The sequence below is a fragment of the Xiphophorus couchianus genome, chromosome 3, assembly GCF_001444195.1.
Source record: "Xiphophorus couchianus chromosome 3, X_couchianus-1.0, whole genome shotgun sequence".
NCBI classification, from domain to species: domain Eukaryota; kingdom Metazoa; phylum Chordata; class Actinopteri; order Cyprinodontiformes; family Poeciliidae; genus Xiphophorus; species Xiphophorus couchianus.
In genome coordinates, this window is record NC_040230.1 from 2,877,743 (window position 1) to 2,903,435 (window position 25,693).

Below are 25,693 nucleotides of genomic sequence, written 5' to 3' on the forward strand. Positions count from 1 at the left end.
TAATTTTATTTTTATCAGCCTTTGGAGCTTTTTGCTGGAAAAAACTCTGATAATGGTATTCATTTAAGAAACTTTATCTTTTAACAGTTTATTCTGCTTTGTGTGGTTCTAACACAGCTGGAGTTTTTACTGCTTTCTACAGTTGTCTGAATACCTCAGCGCCCTAAAAAGAACGGCTATGCTGTTAAGCACCCACTAACTTTTCCATGAGCTAATCTTCAACTGAAGAATCAGGAAACATACACAATAATTTGAGTGAAGAAAAACTATTGAATTTCTGTGAATAAATGTACATCTTCAATGTAATTAAACATGAGTTCATGTTTCTGTTGGGCATGAACATGATGCAACATCAAGTTAGGCAGATGTAATATTCATGGGTCAGGGAAGGGCTGCTCGCCTAAATATCTTCAGAGCCACAATTTAAAACTTTGGATAACTGGAACTGCTACAAACAAAGATGGATGAAGACACCATCTTCAGACATAAAACAGTTATTTGGGAGGCATGGGAGGTTCGATCAGATTAAGAATGAGTGATCCAAGTGAATCTGGTATAAATAAAATAATAAAATGTTGTAAAAGCATCTGATGCCCATTATTTTATTTGGTGAAGGATCTGTTATGATGTGGGCCTATTTATCTTCCAAAGGGAACATAGTTAAGAGTGTTTGCTTTTTGAAAAAACAGATCATATAAAAGTTGACCTAATATACTTTTTTGCACAAAATCATTCTTAAATTATGAGATTTTAGTCTGGTCAGCAACCAAGCTGTTTTAGGGCCTCATGTACCTTTAAGTCCCAATAAGCTGATGCTGGCCACACCCCCCAAAATCAACTTTTACGCTCATGTGTGAAAATGGCTGCGCACTTAAACAGCTGTACATCTTTGAAAAGCATTAGTAAAGCCTCCTGCATAACCAACAAGAATGCAGCAAGTGGTTTCTGGATGGTAAGTCAACAACAAAACAAAAGGTAAAACAAAACACTTGTCTTTTTCAGAAGCAATTGTACAGCGCATAGAGTGGCAAAGTCAGCTGACCAAATGTGCTGAAGCTCACATTGGGTTGCTAGGTAACGTGGCTTGGCTTGGCTTGGGTTGCTAGGTAACAGCACAGTGCCTAGTGATTGTAACTAATCATGTGGTTTTTGAAACTGCTCATTTTTCAGAGACCAAAAAACATTGAATTATTGCAACAACAAAAAAAAAAACAGCAGGGTGTGTTTTTTAAACTCTTAGGCTGTTTTTAGAACCAGTAAAGACCCAAAAGGAAGTACAAAGATGTCCAAAATGTGAATTTTGCATGATAGGTGCCCTTTAAAATAATTATCCAGAGGCCTCTGCTAGAAAACTGTAACTGTGTCTTTTAGGAGGATAAGCATCCTAAGGATTGGTCTAACTTAATACAGGAACATTTCAACAGACAGAATAAAGTCATAATAATATGAGCATAAAGTCATAATATTACATAATATAAAGTTGCAATATTATGACTTCATTCTAGTAATATTATGACTGTATTCTTGTAATTTTATTTTTTTATTTTCTTAGCATGGCCTTAATACCCCGTAGAACCCAAATGTGGAATTTCCCCTAAAATGTATTTATTGGTTGAGAAAGAGTTTTAAAGACCTTTTAAACCGTCTTTCCTAGGTTTGCAGTGGGTCACACTAATCCCACATGTTGGAAGTTTCCAGAAAGGAAGCAACCTTTGCCAAACTCTTAAAATCTTTGAGGTTTACCACACTGTTGTGTCCAATTATATTTATGGCCATTTGTAACATGAAGCTGCAGAAGCATCTCAGCATACCAACATCCTTGAACTGCCGCACTTCTTAGATATTCATAGCTACATGTTGAAGCATCACTGTACTGTCACTTCTCATAAAAGATCATCACTGCACATGCTTGGAAACTCTATTAACCACGGGGCCTTCAGAACCACTGGTGTATGAGACAAAAATATGTTTTCTCGCATTCATCTGCCAGCTGGAATAACACATTCCCTGAACCTTCACAGCTCGCTCCTCAACACGCACACGGTGCATGAACCGCTCACAAACAAGGACACGCGCAGAGACAGACATCCAGGGTTTACAGCATGAAGAACCAAGCTCAAGAATTCATTTCGGCCTTTCTACTTTGTTCTGACAGATTGCGAGTATGAGAAGAAATTAATGTAAGGCCTTGTGATTCACCTGGTCTGCACAACGTGAGCACGTTGTTAGACACAATCAAAAAACCAGTGTTGTATAAAGTACTGAAATCTCAGAGTCAAGTAAAAGTATAGGTACCTCTCCAAAATATGACTTTGGTAAAAGTCGAAGTCACTGACTGAAATGTTACTTGAGTTATTAAAGTCTTAAAGTATCTGAAACTTCTTGTACTTAAGTATGAAAATTGCTGTAAAAATGGATGTACTCAAGTAATGTAATGAAAAGTACAAGTAAAAAGTAAAACAAGGCAAATGCAGTTTGAATGACATTTTTTATATTTTGGTAAACTTGTCAAATACACTTAAAATAATGCACACAACCAAGTGCAGGCAAAATTAAACCTGCTAATAGATATACCTGCAGGCATCATTTAGTTAAGAAAATTAGGTGCTTTACCTATAGCACAAGGTTAACTTAACCTGCTTTACAACTGAACCAGCTTCTTAGTAAACCCTCCAGGACAGAAAATACAAAGTTTTTGTAAGCCTTAAGTTTTCCCTTCAAGTAAGGTCAGTGCTGAAAATGAGAAAAATAAATAGTACAGAAAATGCGGCCAACATGAAGAAAAAGAGCTGTTACGATTACTCTACTTCACAAATCAGTGAATCAGTCAATGCTACAGTCAGTAGGTGGTGCACACAACTGGTCATTATGCAAAAGAAAAAAAGAATTGGGAGGGAAATGCAGCTTATTGGCATCTGTAAACCTGGTTTTGAACTTGCATTCCTTTCCTATATTCTTTAAATTTAGTCTAAATTGCTATCGCTATGGCTTCTGTCCCCCTTGAACAGAGGAGTCTAGGTAGCCTGCTACAGTCAACATTAAGCCTAAGCTAAATACACCACGTGTGGAACTGAAACAATGCCAAACAAAGTTCATTTATGGTCAAGATTTCACAATACAGTAGTGTCTAGTGACCAAGCTATAGTTACTGAAACAGGAGGATTATAACCATTTCATAAGACATTACCTCGATGTGTTTCTTCAAGTTGGACGGGGAGTTTTTGTAAGATAGAATTTCCACATCTTCGGGCAGGAAGAACATAAACTGCATGCAGTACGACGAATCTTTAACACCCACGAAAGAGTGTATTGTGTTTAAATAAGGCCATGGGCTCTCATCACCAGCTGGTGGTTCCCCTGGAGCCGTGTTCAACGTAGTTGCAGTTGTTGTGGTCTCCATCTCCTCCTCCATGTGACTGCTGCTGATTGCGAGACTTGCTTTGTGTTTAATGGGAGAAGCGAAACAGGTGTATCCTATTGGAGGTGATGAACAAGCCCAGGCAAGTAGGCTACGGACTTTGTTCGGTAGCCTACTTGCTACTTGCTAATCAGTAGGTGGGGTCAAAACACTTGCGTTTCTCTCTCTCGCTTTTTTGTAACGAGTAACTAAACCACACATTGAAGATGTATCGGAGTAAAAGTACGCAATTAAGTTCGGAAATATAGTGAAGTAAAAGTGAAAGTTATCAAAAATTTTCATACTCCAGGAAAATATGAAGTACTCCAAAATATACTTAAGTAAAGTAGTGAAGTGTTTTTACTTCGTTACTATACAACACTGCAAAAAACATTACTGACATGGCTGACATTAGTAGTCACCAAGGTGGAATAATGAACAGAGATTCACTTAATGACGATATGGTGTCAAATTTAAGCAGTTTAAGCAGAAAGTGTCATTTTTCAAAAACTTTTAATATCTAAAAGTGGAGCATGACTATGCATGACGCTTTTGTTAAACAAATAACATCTAGAGGGTGTGGAGGCTCGATGAAATCATATGCAAAACTATGCAGTTCCAGCGCAAAAGCAGCATAAAACTGAACAAACCAGAATTTTAACAAATTGCTAATCTGTATAACCAGTAGCATTAATGGGGTATTTCCATGCAAAGAGTCCACTACACCTAGTAAAATAATGTTTGATATATTACACAATCTCATACATATGTTCAGGTCCACTTATAGGACATAAGTGATGGTCACACATGTTTTATTCTGGACTCATTCCCTCAGTCCCATTAGTGTTACCGGTGGTGTCACACACTGTGAAGCGATGTCATCGACTCACCTCGAGCCTCGACGGCCGCTCTGCTCTGCAACAAGTTCAAACGGACACAGACCTCCAAACAGAAGCACGTCCGCCTTCTTGACCGTCAAAACACGAGCAGTAGGCTCTCTGCGCTTAGCAGCAGCAGCCACTCCTGCCAGACACCATCAGTTCATTTATTCACTCCAAATATCCTGGCAAGTTAGTAAATGTGCAAAACTCTCCCATCCCTGAAGGGAATGTGAAGAATTTTTTTTTTTTTTTTTTGACAGAAAGTTTGTCAGTTTGTCTCTGCAAGCCTGCTTGGAAAAGTCTTGCTGGGTTTTGTGAAAAGGCAGATGCTCGCCTGTCCCCACGACGACAATCATCAGCTGGGCATGGAAGCTTAACAAACACGACTCCAGTCCCAAAAGACAGAGTTTAGTGGAAAAGATGCGTAAAAGTGTTGACAGGAACATGAAGGTTTTAAAACATTCAAAATTCACAATGTAAGATTAGAATTCCATGATTTCACTTTAGGTGAAAGTTGTGAGTATTTTTCCCTTCATCGAGAGAATGGATTTTATGAAAATATCAATCATCTTTTCATTTACAGAATCAGCTGATTATATACAATATATATATATATATATATATATATATATATATATATATATATATATAAAACAACAGAGGAAAGCCGTTGTGGTAGATGTAGCAATACCAAGCGACTGCAACATCAGGAAAAAGGAGCACGAGAAACTAGAGAAATACCAGGGCCTCAGGGAGGAACTGGAGAGGGCCTGGAAGGTGAAGACCACAGTGGTGCCTGTGGTCATCGGGGCCCTCGGGGCAGTCACCCCCAAACTGGACCAATGGCTACAACAGATCCCAGGAACGACATCAGACATCTCAGTCCAGAAATGTGCAGTCCTTGGCACAGCCAAGATACTGAGCAGAACCCTCAAGCTCCCAGGCCTCTGGTAGAGGACCCGAGCTCAGAGGATAAGAACCACCCGCGGTGGGTGAGAAGGGAATTTTTATTTTTCATATTGAAGCTAAACCAACAATGGACGACACTGATTATCTAAAATAAACTCAGTTTTTTTTCTATTTCCTCCTTTAAGAGTGCATGATGTAACTTTTATAACAATTTTTTTTCTTACATATTTGTTGAAACTGTCGCCAGGTTGTGACAGTAGGTATGAGGTTTAGCTTCTCTGCTTTCTCCCAGTGCTAACTAGAAACAACCAATCAGAGCCAGGAGGAGGGTATTAGTGCTGTCAATTACAATCTCGTGTGGTGCTGCTCATCCCTCCTCCTTACCCACAGCTAAGGAGGAACAGCTGCTAGCTGTTCTGCTACAGCTAGCAGAACATTCTGTGAATGCTCACGCTAACTAGCATGGCCAACAATGACGACAAACAGTTTTTCTGTAACAGTAAGTTGCTTCTCCGCCATTAATACATTTAGAAGTGATGACATGGAGATTGACTGGCAGCGCTAAGGCCCTCCTCCTTGCTCTGATTGGTTGTTTTTGGTCAGGAGCAGCGTATTTCTCCAGATGGCAATAATAGCTCAGGGAGGAGGTGGAAGAAATTGATCTATTCACAGACATAGTGACAGTTTTAACAAAAATGCACAAAACATTTTTCTTTAAACATTGCATACTGCAGCTTTATTGTCCAAAATCAGATAAAAGTAAGATGTCCCTAAAACCTGTAAGTTTTAGCAACTCAAACAGAAATTAATTGCTTTGTACTAGACTAAAGTTGTTCGAAAAATAATTATTAGAGTATAATTAAAATACTAAAATTTGTTCTGAGATAAAGCTACATTTCATTGGAAAAGGAAAGGATTGTGAAATTATAGCCATCCGATCAGATTCAAGTGCTCATGAATGAAGAAGGCATTGATCCAAAATAGGCATGATGTCTGACATGGTTCGGTCAATGTGGAGAAATTTGTTTTGGCAACATTTTAAATCTTGCAGCAGCCTGATTGCACAAACCATATTTCAATGCAAAGTCCTTCTCTGAATGTTTAACTACTTTCCTGGCAGCTCAAAAAGGCATCAAGTGCTAAACTGGAGCAAATGCTTGTCTTGCACAAGGTCTTTGCATTTTTACTACAGCAAACTCTGACAATACAAAAATGTTATTTTTTTCACACCAACTTTGAGTCAAGCCTGAAAAAAGATCTGCTTGTGGGCATGAATAGCAAAAATGTTAAAACTTGACAGTTTAAATTTTGGATTTGCCTGATTTGGGGTTAAAAAGCAGCAGAAACAATGAATTAATGATTTAAAAGTAAAATTTGTTTGTTTTTATGTTGACTGTCAGACTTTAAGTAGGTAATTACACCGTGTACAGCTGCAGCTGGAGCCATAATTTCAAATCAATCCATAAACAACATTCTTGACACTATTTCTAAACAATATTGCTCTTCTAATATTACCAGGTGTTGAAATATTTGGCTTTAAATGTTGTTTTTACATCATGTTTTTGAAACGCTGTAGGTACATATTCGATCAGAGAATAGTTGACCCGGAGTTTGAAATATTCACAAACAGCATTAATAAATTAAGATGCTGGTTTTCGGGCTTCTTTTCACAGGAATGCTGAAACTAATATGATTTGTGTAGTTATGCTGTTTCCAAGCACAAATTTTCCACAAAAACACAGAATGAAACAATTTGTATTTTATTTATAGTGATAAAAGGATGTAGCTTAACTTGGCTCTCAATTTCTGAAAACAAGTTCTTTTAAAAAAAACCTGTGACAAACTGTCCCAAGCTGCAGTTTAACTCTGGTGGTTAAAAAAAACCTAAAAGAGAAGTGGAGGGTTGACTTTAACCGTCTCTCACACTGAGACAGAGAAGTGTCACTGTCTCATTTCAGTCCAGTGAATCAGGAAAGGATTGTGGTTGAAAGCTAAGCTGATCCTTTGCCAGAAAATAATCAAATCAAACTGTTCAAATAATAAACAAAACACAATGTAAACCATGTTGGCTTGCTATAAACCTGACTTATATGCCCCTTAGGCAATGTCACCCTTTTGTCTAAAATATCAGCTGCGGCATGCATGTTTCAGGGGGAGGTTAGCAGCTCAGGGCTAAGAAAAAACCTTACAAGTAACTTTAAAAAATACTATTAATGTTTTAAAACACAAGATTTCTCATATCAACAGGAAACAGAAAAAATAAGATAACATGATGAGGTTTTGGTCAAACTGGAGCAGACAGATGAGCCTGTCCTGCCAGGTGATTTGTTTAGTTCAGTTCTGAGTTTTTATATGCAGAACTGTGCTGAAACCTTGAAGGTACAAGAGCAAGATTAACTGTCTGATGGCAGTTTTGTTTGTTAACTGTTCACCAGGCATACCTCCTGAAAGCAAGGTGCAATCACGAATGCAGAATAATTACATTTTGTTTTTGTACAGGTTGTTGTGTTGTCTGGTAAAACTCAACACCATAACTGTGTCTTTTCAGGCAAGATCCAGCATGAGAAGTAAAATTATTCTGGCGTATTAATAGCAGAAGTGCTTTCTGAGTTGATGCCAAGTATCTTTTTTCGATCAATATTAGCGGTCTAAAGGAATATAGAAATGCCATTTGATTTCATGTCAAAGTTAAGTTTTTTTTATTTGTTTTGGAAAAACATTTGCTGTCAGCTAAGTGATTTAGTCAGATGATATAAGTCATAGTTACTATTATAGACCCCAGAAATGAAGGTTTGTGCTATAATCTTAACATCTTGTGTCTGTTAGAGACTTTTACTTTGACGTTGGTAAAGAAGTGTTTTCGAGTTGCCCTGTTGTGTTGAAAGATTCGACTAATACGACTTTTTGTTAAGTTAACAGACTGTTACCTTAAAGAAGATTACTTCACCCTTAAATAATTCATCTGGCATTTTGAGTATTTGTCAGAGAAAAGAAGTTGTGGTAGAGTGACAGAAAAAATACCAATGACTGACGATGATTAACTGATGCTAACGTTGTTCTTTTCTGGTTAAACCTGACCTGGATAATTAAATCCTAAGGCTGCACAATATTTAAAAAAAATCTAATCTTGGTGATATTATTATAAACACATTCTCTTCCTTTCTCTCTCTCTCTTGCTTTCACTTTGTCTCTCTTTCTCTCTTTCTCCTGTGTTCCTAATACTTTCTGTGACCTTTAGCATCTGGGTCCAGTCAGGTGTGAGCATCCACTGCATTGGATCTGTGCCTGACTGGCTAAATGTTATACCCTGTCACAATATTGCACCTCAACCTTTCATTTCAGTGATGTCAGAAACGGTAGAATTACACACTGTGCTTTTAATACTGCATCATGCTCAACTTTATCACCATATAACTACATTGATTTTGTGATATAGAATTCTGCTACATGAGTACAGCAGCTGTCATATCTACCACATAAACCTATATGCAATTAAAATGAAAACAAACAGTCTGATTAATTTGGCCAATAATTATCTGACCACCTGGGGGCAATTACAATGCATAAAAAATGAAATAAGACATTGTGAAAAAGTGTCAGTCTGGTCATAAAGCTACAGAACACTGTGAATTCCACCATACTCATCACATTGAGAGTATTTATACAAATTTAATCAGACAAACCATCATTACATTAGAATACTATGAGTGAAATCACAACACTTGGAATATATTAGCCAACAAAAACAAATATTGGTTTATTCTGCAATGAGTACAGATAGTTTAAATTACTGGTTCTGTTTTCTAAATCTTTTCTTTACTTCAAATGTTTTTAGATTTAAATATTAAATATTTAAGTGTTGCATTCTGCACAGCAAACCAAAAAGGCCAACTCTGGTTCATCCAAAATCCTTGGTCTTGGTTCCGTTGACGTGAACTGTGATGCGGTTTCAATGAATATGTGAACGCCAGGGTGTCAAAGCAAACAGCAACAGCTGAAAATGAAACAAATATTGCAATTTTGGTCCAAATCAAACAGAGGCGGGTGTGAAAACACCCTAAAAAGAAATATGTCTTCCTTGTCTTTAAAAATATGTCTCTACTTGCATAATGACAAAAGACATTCATGCTATTATTATTATTTAAAACAGCTTGAACATTGTCAGAATATTTTTATTAATTTGTTGTTGTTAAGAGTAATAATAAATTATTTCCTTTTAGCACTGATTTTAACACAAAGGAGGACTCAATAAAAGCTGACATAAATCTGACGCAGTTTCCTCAGGTGTAAACTGCTGACTGGATAAAATGTTAGAGCTGCAGTAAATAATCTAAACAGACCTCCTGTAAGTGGAAGTTCCTCAGCCAAATTTCAAAGCCTCAGTTCAGCATTTGCAGCATCTACAGATCCTTTTTAGTCCAGCTAATACATCACAAAGAGCTCAGCAGTCTGTTTGCATGTTCTTGTGTTACATAAAGCCTGGCTGCAGGCTTTTGGGGCCATGATGTGGTGGGAAAGCACTTGGATTATTGTATCTGCAAGGCAACTCTTCACCCATATGTAATGTCAGTGTGTGCCCAAACTGACAGCAGTGGGGAAATGTCAGCAACGTGGCCACAATGAAACAGCATACAAATAAAGCACCTCAGCGCTCTTGGAAGAGATGCAGCGACACACACACATCAGTATCTGACAAAATTTCTGGTCTTTAATGCAGAAGTCTTAACACATCTGAGCATTTTAAAAGAAAGGAACAGTGGGTAAGCAATTCCAGTCGGGAAAACAAAACGCTATTATATCGGCAGGAAAAAGGCCCCATTCCTGCTGAGCTCTTTCATTTGTTTCTAAATGGCACTGGTAAATATTAGATGCTCCTGAGTAAGGCCTGTAATTTCCAAATTTAAACATGAGAACAAAGCGAGAAAATGGAATTAAAAGTGTGCTTTTGGCACTCTTCAAGTGATTCTCATCACCATCCAGTCATTTCGGAACTGGAGTGTAGCTGGAAATGTCCTGATGTTTCATTACATTAATCTGCATCTAACTTACCTCGAGTAAAAATGCATGGAAATTAAGGCTTCATACTATTTAATTAAACTGGAAATACTGTTTTTGCAGGTAGATATTATTTGAAGAACTACAGCTGCATCGTTTTAGTGTGGCAACATTAGGAAGATACAATAGAAAAATACTTGAATCGTGTGTGGGACTGTGTGAAAAGGAGGCTAAATTTACCATCAGCTGTTGAGTGAGCTAGCTAACCTTTCTGAGGTCCTCTGAGTGGAGGACCTCACTTACACTGATTTCAGTAGCTGATAATGCAGTAAAACGGTTTGATCAGATCTTTGTAAAAATATTTATCTAATCTCTGGATGTTACCTAAAAGCTTTTTCACCCATAATTTACTATTTCTATCATGTGGACCACACAGAAATCATCCATTAAACTGTCTCTGCTGATGAAGCCTTAGTGTTTATCAAGCCACATGTCAGACAACTGGTTACTGCAATTCATAACACTTTCTATTTGTACTAATTTACTTCTTTTGAATTTGTAGAAAAATGACACTAGCATTTATGTATGCTCTCAAATTTAAAAAATTTGAAACACCCATCCCAGGCCAGTAGGTGGCAGTAATGCTGACACTAACATCCATCCATTCATTTTATGTACACCCTTGTCCCTAGAGCTGGTGCCTCTCCAGCTAACGTTCCGAGAGGCGGGGTCACCCTGGACAGGTTGCCAGGCTGTCGCAGGGCAACACAGAAACAGACAGGACACACAACCATGCACACACACACTCACACCTAGGGAGAATTTAGAGAGACCAGTTAACCTAACAGTCATGTTTTTGGACTGTGAGAGGAAGCCGGAGTACGCTGACACTAACGAAATATGAAAAATTTACAAAGAACACCATGAGCATGGTGTATGTTGTGCTATATCCTTTATAAAAAACTGTGGCTTGTGTTTTGCATCATCATCATCATCTTCTTCTTCTTCTTCTCTTTTTCCAGCAAAAGCTTGAACCATTATGACGTTTGACATAGACTTACCAATAGTAGATCCTAATTTAACATATTTGCCAACAAAAACTCCCTTTGCATTTAACAAGAAGTGTAAACAAGAGATGATGTCTGTGTTACTGTGGTACTTTTCATGAAATGCTTTTAAGTTTGCAAATAAGTTGCCCATCTAATCTCACTTTGCTGTCTCTGAAAATCCTCAAACTCGCTATCAATTACAATGCTGCCATGTTTTCTTCTTCTGATCCAGTGTTTCTATTTTAAACAGCGAGTTTTCCTGGATAAAGTCACTGATGGGGTTATTGCTTCTTTTTTAGTTTGTGCTTTCAAACTGCCTTTTTCCCTTCTGAATTATCAGCGAGTTGTTCCTCTCTATTGTCGCTACATGCTTGCTAAAGATATGGGATTGCTGCAAAGTTAATGATTTGATGCTGGACTTTATTGGTTAGATTAAGTGCACCTGAAATGTATTTACAATGCTTTACTTTGTCCACAATTTTGTTATTTTACAGCCTTATTCTGAAAAATGTACTATAGCTTATTACCAATTCTTATGAAATGATCATCTGAATCTGACTGCATGATGCTTTGGACTGAATTGGAGTCTTCTTAAACTGACAATATCAAAATATATAATATAAACTGCACTGAACTGAATATTAACCCAGAAGGTAGAATTTATGACTCCAAATACAAAAAAATCTAGTGTGACTTGAAAAGTGGGATGTTTCTGAACTTAAATCTAATATTTCCATTCTGCACATAAAAAGTGTCCATACTTGTAGTCATGAATTAATTATCTGCACTTCTGTCAGTTTGTATCTCTTTATTTCAGACACACATTGACTGCACAGCCTCTGTCTCCTGGGTTCCTACTCATTTTTCATTTTCAGATTCAACTTCCAAGAGTTCCCTGTCTTAAATATAAAATATAAAAAGCCACTGTAAATTTATATCAAATATTACAGTGGAAGGAAAGAAGGAATGACGAAAGTTTAAAGAGGAAGGACAAAGATGGAAAGAAAGTAGGACAGAGAAGGAAAGACAGGACAAAAGGAAGGAAGGACAAAGAAGAAAGGAAAGAAATTGAAAGAAGTGAGAAATGAATAATGGAAGGGGAAAAAATGAAAAAGGACACAAAGAGTAAATGAAGGACAGAAGGAGGGGTTCTTTTTCCTTTCCCATCTTAATCCAGACCTGGAAATGAACTCAACCAAATTTCACACTTGCTAATAAAAGCTGGCCTGGTCAATTAGTGAAATCCAGCTGGTTTGTTAAATTAAATCTCAACCGCAGGTAAGACAGACATGCTGTTATTCTCAGGTCAAAAGTTAAATGGAAAGCAGCATTTCTTTTTCCCTTTCCTCATGCTTTCTTACTTTTGATACCAAAGCACTATGCGGTCAGCAGAGCTTTATGCACCGGTGAAGAAGTGTGCCATCTGCTGTTATGGAGGCATTAGAAAAGTGGCAGAGGAACTAAACTACCAGAAAATTACAAGCAACCACTGAGTATAAACTGTGCTCAGTGCAGTGGAGTCGTTTTATGCTTCTCACATGAACAAACCTCTTCATTTATTAAGTCCAACAATGCTTGAACGATGGAATATCTGGCATTTTTAATGAACACGTCCATTTTGTTTCACAACACGTGCAAATGAATTCTCAGTTTTTAATTTTTTTATTCAAATGTCAAAGAATCAATGAATATCTAACGTTGAATTTCAACTGTAGTCTTTCGTTTGAAGTTATTTGATATTCAAGTGCAAAAAAGAAATAAAATTACGCAACAAACAAAAAGCATTTATTTATTTATCTATTTCTCCTGCCTACTGGATCCTGTCCTGGCAATCTATTCCAGCATGCACTGGGCAGATAGCAGGACACCGGGCAGCCAGCCAATCCATCACAGTTTGAACACAGATAGGCAGACATCCACTCACATTCATACCTATGGGCCATTTAGAGTTTCCACTCTGCCTGACATGTACATGTTTGCGATGTGGGAGGACACAAAAGAGAAAACCCACACACAAAGGTGCAAACTGTGCCTGGAAAAGACTCGGACCTACTTTCTTTTCCTGCAGGATGAAGCACTAATGTAGATGTATGGAGGTGCCGGCTCAGGGCTGACTCCAGTCCTGACCAAACTAAGTCACACTTTCGCTTAGATAATGTAATTCTAGGAACTGAATGGGACTGGAAATAACTTACTATGGTTAAATAAAAACACAGGTAGTCTAAAGCAGCTTCTTCATTTGAAAGTTTGAAGAAATTTTTGAAATTCTATCTTCAGAAATAAACTGTGGTATATCACAGAGCAGTGGCTTTCTTCCTAAACTTTTTTCCATCTTTGTCCAGATTGTTTGAAATAGTTATTTTTTATCTTTATCAGGATACAAATATTTTTTTAAAGGTGCCTACATTTAAGCCAACCAGTAGGTGGCAATAATGTTGACTATTTCCAAAACAACTGCTTGTTTTGTAACCAACAATTTCCCTTATTTAGCCTCATACTAATAGAACAATGCTAACTATTTCTGCTGACAAACAAAAATAGGTTCTCATCTCTTAAATCTATTAATACATCTTTTAATTAAGCGTTTTTTAAAACAAAAGAAAGTTTATTTTAGTCAATTATTCAACTTTTATACAGTATGAATTAAGGATTGTACTTCAAATACATGTAAAAGTGCGACCTCCAACATTGCAAAAATGCAGTAACCATTATTTAAACATCTACGAATAAAAAATATCTGAATGTTCAGAATCTCAAATGTGATGACTCTGAACTAATAATATATGAATATAAGCCTAGATTCAAGCCCAGCTGAAACTCAAAAATGACTATTTATCTTCTGTCCTGTATCTGTTACTTACAAATGACTTGTACTTCTTAACAGCATGCATTATTTATGAGTTTGCCTGGTTGATTTATTTAGATATTAAACTGACTGATTAGACGGTGAAGCAGATGCTTTGTGCACCATGTTTGTTTTGAACCATTGGTCAGTCAGAGCAAGCCAGTGACTGGAGCCATCAGGATGTTCGCAGAGCACACACTAGATCAGGCACACAGGACGCCTGCAGACTGCAGCCAGCAGCTTCCCTCCACAAACAGCGGTTTGGAGGAAAACAGCTGTTACTTGAGAATAAAAGTCTAAGCAAAAATAAAACAGATAAATTCCTACAAATACTGAGTTTTTGAGGTGAAAAGGAGATTGTATTGGATTCCAACTAGAGTTGGGTAGAGTAGCCAGAAATTAAGTAAAAACATATTTTTACTCAAGTGAAAGTAAAAAGCAACAGTCCGAAACATTACTAAACAGTAAAAAAGTATCTGGTTAGACTGCTACTCAGGTACCGAGTAACTGACCAGAACATCTGATTTCATATTTAAAATTGATGTCTTCAGACAGACAATAATTTAAAGTTATCTGCAAATTCTAGCATTTTAAATATAAAAATAATAATACATGGGCACCAGCAACCCTCCCGACCCCATTAGGGACAAGGGTGAACAGACAATGGATGGATGGATGGATGGATGGCTGGATGGATGGATAATAATACAAATAAATAACACGACTGCAAGATAACAGAATCAGGCAGTACTTTTCCAAATCATAAAAAACTAATTCTAACAGTGTGTAATGCAAATATACTGTATGTTTGGACCATTTGGCACTGTTGTCCCAGTGCCAAGTGGTACAACAGGCTCAGCAGGTGGACAACAAAATTAGAAAAACAAACCTTCTGCACAAACAAGTTTCACGTTTAGCTTAAGTTGTGCGTATGTCTATATGCATTTTTAGTTTTTTTCTTCGTTCAGTTAAGTTACTCACAGTGGGCACAAAAGTGTTTTTCTAATAAGAGTAGTAATACTTTATAAAAATGTTACTCAAGTAAAAGAAAAGAATACAATGTCATAAAACTACTCTTGAAAATACATTTATTCCAAAAAGTTATTCAAGTAAACGTAACTAACACCCAACTCTGCTGACAACAGGCCACATTCAAGACAAGCTGATCTTAGATGACTGGGACTGATCAATTTTGAACCCTGCTGCAAAGTAATGACTTCCTTGCGTCAGGTGTTCAGGTTTTGTAGTTTAGTGGGCGTTGGGTGGCTCAGTTGTTAAAACAAGATCCTGGATCGTCCTGGGTTTGATTCCCGGTCCTGGAACATTCTCTGCATCATCATCATCATCATCATCATCATCATCATCATCTTCTTCTCTTTTTTCCTCTCTCTCCAACTTATTTACTGTTCAATAAAGGCCACTAGTGCCAAAAAATTTTTGAAATATGTTTTTATGAACAAAAACAAAGTTTACATGAGGACGACGAAGGCAACTGGAGCAGAGAACGTGTTTCCAAAATAAAGGTATTTGTTTGGACAGGACCAAATAAAAACCCTGCTGCAGACATAAATAAATTAGTTTTCTGGAAATTAAAAAGGAAGTCAGGTTGTCATTACATGTGAGCATCAGAAGTATTTAAATGTTTATATGGATGGTTTTTATTGCGGGAGAAGTGTCTCAAGGCCCTAATGGAGAATGGAGGGAAGGTGGAAGTTTATCCCAGGCCGGGATTCAAACTCGGAAACGTCTTGCTGTGAGGCAAAAGTGTTATCAAAAGTGCCACCTAAAAGGTTTGACTTTTTATTTCAGTAAAATGAGTTTTTGGAGACAAAACAAATAGGACTGACTCAGATGAAGGCAACGTTCATCGGTGTCATAATGTCACAACAAAAAAAGAAACATAATGGTCTGTACAGAAGAAATAAATTAAAAAACAATGTTTACATCATGCAGAAAGAACTGAGTCCACTCACCATGACTCATAGTAGTCAGTGTAACCTCTACCACTGCCTGCAGTGTAAGGGGAGAATAAAACCTCACAGCTTTAAACAGTGAACATGCTTGAGATTGGATAATCTCATGCCTGCAAACCATGTGAGCCAACCACATCCAAAGGGAGATCATTACTCTTGACTGGCAGCGCTCTGATTGGGCGCCTCATCCTGACCTTTCTGCTGAATCCTGACAGGATCAATCAAAAGCCAAAGCATTTGCTCCTTCTGCATAAACCCATCGAGTCATTCCACTCAGTCTTTGCAGCAGAACCGACCTGCCCACCCACCAAAGCCCAGCTGAGTCTAAAACAGTGCAACTCCAAGCAACTCCGTCCCGGCAGCCCAGATACAGACCTGCCGCCCTCCGCCAGAATCACTAAAGAGCTATTAAAATGTCTCTATGTTAGAGGATAAGGGTTTCTTTTTTACAAAAAGGACATTTAATGCTATCCAACAAACATGAAATGTAGAAAAAAAGACAAAACTCAGACAAAAAAAAGACTAAACTCACCCACCTGATGTTGTAATGGAGCAAGCAGAGTACTAAAGCTGGACTAAAAGGTTATTCATTTATTTGGCCAAAAATACACCATGTTGTTCTTCCAGCACTATTCATGAACCAAAGGGAGATTCATATCTGTGTAGAGCAGTAAAACTGGCCTCTAGAACTTTATAGACATTTGATGTACTATAATTTGGAGGCAAATTACAGTAAGTGAAAAAGTGTTTTGGATGAAAAAGAGGGTTTCCAACTCTTTTTTTATACTAAAGATTTGGAAAGTGTGACATACATATAATTTTCAGCTTAGATTGGGCAAACTAATTTTGCTGGACAATATATTGTCTCAGAAATTGTTGTGATAAATGATAATATTGACGATTTTCAACTTATATAATGATTTGAGAGGGTGATAATGAAAGTTCACCCTCTCAAAGACTAATGCATTTTTATTTTGACAGTTGAAGACTTAACACTGAAACTGGAAGCCATTGTAAATATTCAAAATAAAAAAACACAACCAAAAATAATAAATAAAAAGGAAATAAAAACCACACACAACCAAAGCCATACAGAAAATGGATTATGAAGTCTCCGTAAACAAAATTGCGTTCATCAGAATGGAAATTATTGAGTACATTTTGATTTATTGTATAATTAATTGCTTAACTGCTTATTGCGACAGGCTTAATTGCTATAATACCCATAAATAAAATCCAGTGCGGCCAATTGCCTTAAACAAAAAAGCAAATGAGTAAATAGAGTCTAACTGTTCCCTGAAGGACATGAAAAATAAGAAACCCAGCAGACAGGCCAGGGAGGAAGTTATGGAGAAATTTATAGCAGAGTTCAGATCTACAACAATATCCCAAGCTTTGAGCATCACACAGAGTTCCTGTTCAACCCGTCATCTAAACATGGAAAGAGGATGGGCCAACTGCAAACCTAACAACTGTTAGTCATGAACTCCAAGACTCAAGTCACCGCTGGGAAAAAAAGCTACAAAAAATCCCTTTTGCAGTTTGCCACAAGTCAGATGGGAGACACGTCAAATATGTGGGAAACCATATTTGGACTTTTTGGTCTGTGCACAAACAGCATCTCCATGGTGAAACATGGTGGTGGGAGGGATATGAAAGCTCATCAGAGTCGATGGATAGATGCCAGGAACTAAATACAGGAAAATACTGGAAGAAAACCTTTAAGACGCAGCAAAGGCCTGGAGACTGAGATAGAGGCTCACCGTCCAACAGGACAGTGACCCTAAACATGCAGCCAGAACCAGGAAATGGGTTATAATGAGCATGCTAATGTGTCTAGACCTAAATTCATTTAAAAATGTTTGTCAAGGTTTGAAAGCTGTTGTACCAAATGGGGAAAACTTTCACTTACAAGATGTGCAAAGCTTTAAGAGATGAATGTTTTCGGCACAGTATTGGCTAATTTCACCTAAGTACTCAAATGTTTTTTAAACTTTTATTTGGAAACAAATTGAAGGTGTATATTTGTCTTTTATAGTTGATAATCTGAAAATGCACTACATTAGAATTATATAGAGGTTTGTAGCTTTAATATAACAAAACCTTAAACAGCTGAAATGTATAAATCTTTTTACTAGGTGCTGATTGGGATGAATTTTGGAGATAAACAAATTGTATTGTTTTAAGATAATAAAACAAAGCACAATGAAGGTTCTGCAAGACCTATAATTGACACAAAACTTGTTAAACTGACCGTTGTGCCACATCTTCGCTGCACATGCTGATGACAATATAAAGTTTATTATGAATGTAATGAGATGTACGTCTGCTGAGCCCTAATTAATCTTCTACCTGCGAGACAGAATAATGACATCATTGTCGTTCCCTCAACATCCTCACACATTTCTGTTTGACATTTAGAAGTGCTGACTTTTCCCATCTAAACTGGATTCGGCCCAAGAAATTTAGGATGCTTCCGAACTTGGATGGGGAGTTCTCTGATTTACGAAGCGGAAGATCACTAGAGATTCATCACCGTCAGCCAAGAGGAAAATCAGATGATTACAAACATATCAGTTCTCCCGTGCGCTCATCACTTGTCGACCGGAGTAGTAATTCCGCAAAACACTTGAAAAAGTCCATGCCAAATGGATCTGCGCTGCATGCAGAGGGCCTACTGGAGAATGAATGGGTTTTCTCTTTTGACAGATCATGTAGTGCACCGGCCCTAGATGAATTTCGCGCATGCGGTACAGTAATAGCCTAACAGATGACGGTTCTTGGCACAGCCTGAGTAGTGGAGGGGTGTAAGACAGTCCCTTATGTCACATGGGAGAAAGAGAGGGATGGAGAAGAAGGAGAAGAAGAGTGCTGCAGTGCATTGGTGGTGTGCTGTCTCTTTAACTATGGTCATGCTTAACAGGAGCTGCTGGATCAAACTACTGTAAAATCGACAAGGCCAGGGATAGCTGTGTGGCCGGCTGCCTGCTTCCACACTGTCCATCTGCACTCATGGACATGTCCGTCAGCCAGGAGGAGAGAGATAGAGGAGACGCTGTGGAGGTAGAGAGGCATGTGTGGGTGGTTCATCGTGACGGGGGTCGACCACAGTGGAGGAGAGAAAGTAGAAGAAGGAGGAAGACTGAAGGGAGGTGTGAGTTTAAGGGAACGAATGAGGAAAAAGAAAAATATTTTGCCAAGATAGGAAGGCCCATCGCTGCTGCTGCTGCTGCCTGCCTCCCACTAACTGCCTGTTCATGTGAGCCGGTACTTGGCATGACTGCAAATGGCTCGCCTTGTACATTAGCTGAACACTCTCTACAGAGTGGGCTTAGATACATCTGCAACATTGTTCAGACCCCTCCACCGTTCCCCATTCCCACCAAAAATCCCCCCTACACCCAGTGTTGATGTGTTTCTCTCCATAAATCAATGCCAAAGGAATCAACCCTCTTACCATATATTTTACCTCTGTATGTTGAGTCACTGTGTAGCAATAAATATCACAGTGTTACATAATTACCTCGAGTAACCATGGAGCTTCCAACATATAGGAAAGATGGAGTATCTGTCTGGAGCACACATAGGAAATGCATTCAAGGCATTCGACTAATTCATTTTGGCTTCAAAAGTAAAGTCAAATTTGACTGATTTTTTTTACTTAAAGTGGTAGCTCACATTTGTTCACGTTATCTGCAGAGCATAACTCACATTGGATAGCTGACATTTATCCTGGAATCAGAAAGTAAAGGCTTGTCTAAGCATTCTTCTGAAATCAAACAACTGCTGCTGCCAATGCCGAAACCGATGCAGCAATCGGGTTTACGACGGCCGAAACTAAATTCCTGTTTGCTTCAAAGTGTGACCTGAATTTTATAAGAACTATAACAAATTAATTAATGGAAATCTTCTTAGCACTACCGCAGAAGCTAACATCTTCAGTCTTCATTATTCCTGCTCTTGGGGTTACAGCCAATCAGCACTGAGAAAAATAAATGGCACTCCTTAATTGGCTGCGTTACAAACACCAGTGTGACAGGTAGCATTGCTGCTGGTTATTTCAGCTTCGTAAGTTTGATTTTCTTTACACTATTTTAGATATGCTTTACAAAAAACCCCTAAAAACAAATACACAAAACGGTGGGTTTTACGGGAATAATTTATAGATCCGCTTTACAGAAAAATATGCAAACATGTGAAGGGTCAACTGTACCATGATTTGTACAGAACGCACTTTGTAGCCATTTAATGAGCATCTAGTTACAGTATTGAGCTGTTTATCAGCAGCAGCATTAATGAAAAAGATCAACATTCCTTAGATTGGAAATTGTTTTCACTAATCATGCTTTAATATATTTTTATTGTATGTGCTACATTAAAATGTATAATCTCTACCAAATTTAGCATTCACAAGAGAAAATATGCTCTGCTGAAGCATATTTAGGTAGTTTAGCTGACAACTAGCTTTTAGTCAGCTAAACTACAACTGTTATATAGTGGTAAATAAATTCAGGCAATAAGGAATTAAATGCACAAAAACTTCAACAATTTTTGAAAGAGCAACACTGACTGAAATGTATTTTAAAAATCTCTTAACATTTCTGATGCTGCAATTTCTTGCCTTGGTTTACATTGGATGCATCCACACAACGTTTTACAGCAAAATGATGTGTTTGAAGACAGAAACGTGTGAGCATTTAGTTCTAATACAATAAATGTTTCTATATTTGACCTGCAAATCACTTCTCAAAACTAATGAAAGGGGAATAAGCTATAGTAGTGCATTACTATTTACTCACCTTTTCAGGTTTGTATTACTCCGCTTTTTACATCAAAATTTGTGGGTTTTTGGCCAGAGACACACAACAAATTGAGTGGAAAAGAGACCTGGAAAATGTTCAGTATGGTGAGCCTTTTGAGCTTTAAACATCCTGAATTTGGAGATGTTAGCAACCTCTTTTAAATGTTAACATTAAGTTAAGGGTCTACAGTCATTATAATGTACACACAGAAACTTCTGTTTTCGGCTAACTTTGCTAATCATTTGCATACAACCCTGAAATGACTTTAAAATATCTGGACATTTTTGTCTCTGTATTACCGTCATCGTAAATATTGATTCTTCTCTCTCTTATACACACACGATGTGACCTCTCCTCCTGTTACAAATGAATATTGATCGCTCATACCAAAAAGGAAAAGAAATATTCTAATATCTTCTTAAAACGTTCTTGAATAAAAATCCAAATCAGATGGGAAAGAATTTGGCACCGCACGTCAAATTGTTAAAAAGATTGGACATCAGGAACTGGTCCCAACATTTGATTGGTGCATCTCGAAATATAATCCAATTTGCAGAACATGTTTGATGTGGGAAGTTTATTGTTACCTTTTTGTGTAAGGAGTTATTATGATAGACACAATTAAAATTAGTAATATACTTTTGGTTTTTTTCTTTGTTCATGCATGAACTGGATTCAAACTAACAGAGCAAAGTAGAGAAATATCTACTGCTGGTAAGATATTGATTGCTAATAACTGCTCAATGGAAACTATCACTTCAGGATATAAAATACATCATGTTCTAAAACCGTAACTTTTTATAAAACTACAATTAAACTGTTTCTGTCGTTGAGTCTTGAAGGATACAACATTTCTTTACTGAAAACAAAAAAAAACAAAAAAAATTTCACAATATTATCCTACATCATTATTACTAATAAACACATTAACTTTACTACTGTGAAATAATTAGCAAAACGGGACGAGTAGGCAAAACTCTCTGCAGGTGTTCCCAGCTGGATAAAACATGTTTATTCCTTAAAAGGACAAATTATTGCAATCAAAGAGAAAAAGTACATCACTGGCAGATTTTGAAGGTGCGGCACTGTGCTCACAATTTCCTGGCAGTGACTCTCCTAGTGGGCTCACACACACGCACACACACACACAGAGGCAGAGCATCTCACCAACCAGCATTATGCAACCAACTTCTATAGATGCATTTGCACAAGAGGGCATTTTGGCTCTTATCTGCTGTGCTCTGAGGGAATAAGAAGCGGAGTTAAAAGGAGGAGAGCAGGCTGCAGCCGTTACATTTGCTCTCTATTTTCATGTGTGGCTCAGATGTTGACTCCAGGGTCACTCCAGGGTGTTTTTTTTAGTTTGAGATTAGATATTTGGAGGCACAGTTGATTTTCCTCAAAGGCTAACAGGTCTGGTGCTACACACACTCCATTGGTTAGCTTCACCCTCACATGCAGCACTCCTCCACGCTCTCCTAAACCCACACACAGATACAGCAGGTACTCACACAAACCTGGACACCCCTCAGTCCTTCAGAGCTGCTCCCAAACTTTACGCTGCCCGTTGCACCTCATTCTCATCTGACTCTCCTCATTTATTTGACCCTCTGATCACAGGGACACACGGTGCAAACTGAGCGATCCAGGCTGGGGTGGATGTGAGGCGGCTCACTGCAGCACGCCTGCTCACATATAGCATTAGTCACAGTTGCAGAGCAGCGATACTGAGGGAATCTGGCTTTTACCGTACATTGAAGCGCCTTTCACCCACTCAGGCTGGAGTGTGAGGGAATGAAAGACCAGCAGCCAGAGAAGTGGTCATCTACATATTTCAGTGGGCCAAACTTTTTTGAGGCAGGATGGAGTCCATTCAGGTGAAAATCCTGCAAATATCTAAAATAATAAGGGCTCAATTCTCATAAACATCCTTTAGATCACGTTGTTCTTTTCGCAGCGTTCACCATACAGGAAGTGCGTGGAGATCATCTAACAAGTGTCTCTACAAACTCACTGGGAGTGAATTTTTCTAACAGGATCGGGAACATTTCTGCATGTATTCCTCATCAACGCAGCACAGCAGCCTTACACTATGACAGCAGCGCACACGCATCCCTTATTACCATACTATAATTGCGGCATGCACACCGAACAGACGCTGCGCCGGATCTCAGTGCGCGCCTGTTTGGGCATCTATCTACCAGGCACTCTGGGCTATCTGCGCGCACCTGTCGGCTATGGTGCCTGCTTACATTTCCATATGACAGTCAGGGAGGAGAAGGGCACAGAGAGAGACAGAGTGCGGATGGAGGGATCGGGGGAGGAGGACAGAGAAGAAAGATGCAGTGGGGTGTCAAAAATTAGGAGGGGGGAGATCTCCGGCTTACCTTGGAAGGGAACATAGGACATGTTCCAAAAGCATCGGACGTGGGGCTTTGCGTCGCGGCGGTCTCTCGGTGCTCAGTAGTACTAGGAAACCAAATTACAAAATAAATCTGGAATTAAAATAAAGCTAAAAAAAAAAAAAAAAAGCACGCGATAATACTGCTGTTTACGGCTGCAGTCGAAGAAGAAGAGGCCGATATTCCGCTGTGATAAAAACTGGCATCATAATCCACGATCGCTTATAAAGCGCCCGGTGCGAGGTGCATAAAAATACAGGATGCGGGAATATGGTGTGTGTGTGTGTGCGTGAGTGCGTGTGTGTGTACGCGTGTTTATTTGCACGCTGCTGCTGAGGTGTGAGGGTGAAGCACGAGCGAGTGTGTGTGAGGGAGAAAGAGAGAGAGAGAAGGAGGGAAGAGAGGGGAGGATCGTGCACGCGCGCGTCTCTGTGTGTGGGCGCGCACTCACCCCAATATCTATATAACTGAAATTCAACTCGCGCGTTTTCCCAATTCTGCGCGCGCCCCTCGAAGAAGACTGAGGAAGATGATGATGTTTGAGTGAGAGTAAATTCACCGCTTCAGGCCGGAGAAGACAAAGTCTGTCCGTGCGTGTGCGTGCGTGGAGCTTATGATATAATTCACTCAGCTCATGATCAAAAGTGAGGAATCCAACATTAGTGTGTTACATTGTCATTTTTATGGTTCCTTTACTGAGATCTGATAAAGTTAATAAATAATACATAAACAAATGCATTATACTAATTCTAAAATGAAAGAAATACTACAGACATTTAAACAGATATATTTGTTAATTTTATAACAAATATATCTGATATTATTGTTAATTTATAACCACACATAAAGTTAAAGTGCATACATAATAAGTAAATAACTTCTGAAAAAATTACATAGCACGTCAATTGCATCCTAATTGATTAAACAGTCATGATCATTTGTGTTCATGTAATTAGAAGGTTTTTTATTATTTCATAACAACATTGTGTTTCATTACAGCAGAACTTCACAGTATTTCAAATTGCAGTTTTATCATAATAGTGTGTTTAATATTGAAATAGCTAAAAGACTGAAGAAGTTGTTTATTTCAAGCATTCACACTCTACTTATTATTAATGTATTTGCTCAGTGATATGAACTTATGTCTGATGCATGTTTTTATACTGAGATATTAAAACTCACAGAGAGTGATGGAGACATTATGCTACGGTACAGAAAGAGTCACAAAAATGTGGGTTTATCATAAATCAATATCACCATCGCAATTTTCAGCGACACTAACTGACTTCTGTTTTGATTATATCTTTTAAAAGTTTCCCTATGAAAAATATTTTTATTTTCACTGCATCTGGTTGCAAGCATGAACATCATACAAGTTAATCAAATGACATACGGTGCCAAAGTACAGGGAAATACAAACTAACAATAAACCCGGTATGTTTCAAAAAAAATCCTATTAGGATTGTAAATGATTCAGATCACTGTGATCAAAATGCCAAAATATTTACTGCATTGCATGGCTCAAAATTTGAGCACCATTCAGGACAGCAGGCAAACAAAGTGTTCAGTAATCTGCTTTCAAACTACAGTCAGAAGCTGTTTGAAGTTAAGAACTATGAATTAGAAAGTAGAATACAGTAAAACTGGATTAAAACTTAAAAAAAAGGTGGTAAACAAATATCAAAGTGATGTTTGATCATCATCACTGACTGTGAGATTGGATCCTTCCCTAACTCATGTAGTTTTACATTTTTATAATGGTATCTTATTCCTTATCTGAATAAATTTTTTTCTGTCATTTTCTATTTTATTTTTGACTTTGGGTTTGATTAGACACCATAGCTAATGTTAGATAATGTTTTACATTTTTTATCTCTAAAGCAAAAATCATTCAATTCAAGTTGTAAGTGAGCAACACTGTTAGACAAAATTAAATTACATGTAAACAAAGCCTACTGAGCAGGTCGATCCACCTAAATCAAAATGATGTTTCTTGTTAAATTCTTAATATTCTTCATCTGTCAAAAACAAGGCCACTGTTTCTCTGCTTTACTTTTATGTTTATGCAGCAGACAATAAAAGCTGACTTTAATGTACAAATTAACACTGGCATATTTGATATTTTAATATCATTCAACTAAAAATAGGCTGAAGTCAACTATAAGAAACTGGTGAGCCAAAATGGCGCTATAAACTCGCTCATGATGCATTTATGCTACGTAAAACTTTCAAACTTTCAAACTAATTTATGCTAAAAAATAATGTTTGTAACCCTGTGCGAACATGTCCATTTGAATTACTTTTAATAATAACTAGCTTAACGTTTAGCTTCTTAACGTTGGGCTCTGTTAGCTTGAGCTGCTAGAAGTATACTTCCGTTTTTTCCGAAAAACTTAACATGAGCCTGTTTTAAACCAGCATAGAAAGCAAATTCATAAAG

At 37.8% G+C, this 25,693-nt stretch overlaps 1 protein-coding gene across 9 annotated transcripts in view; it reads right to left on the bottom strand.

Annotated features, from left to right (window-relative positions):
- Positions 1-23,597, bottom strand: part of syngap1b (synaptic Ras GTPase activating protein 1b) — a 180,468-nt gene extending 156,871 nt beyond the window's left edge. For 8 of the 9 annotated variants that reach the window (XR_003594217.1, XR_003594216.1, XM_028007713.1 and 5 more), the window contains exon 1: positions 23,239-23,597. Coding sequence is in view for 7 of the 9 variants with exons in the window: in XM_028007713.1 (XP_027863514.1) it covers positions 23,239-23,260 (22 nt within the window). In the remaining 2 variants the exon portion in view is untranslated. The remainder of the gene's footprint in view (positions 1-23,238) is intronic. The other variant, XM_028007723.1, reaches the window with a different exon arrangement.
- Between the last annotated feature and the right edge of the window lie 2,096 nt (positions 23,598-25,693).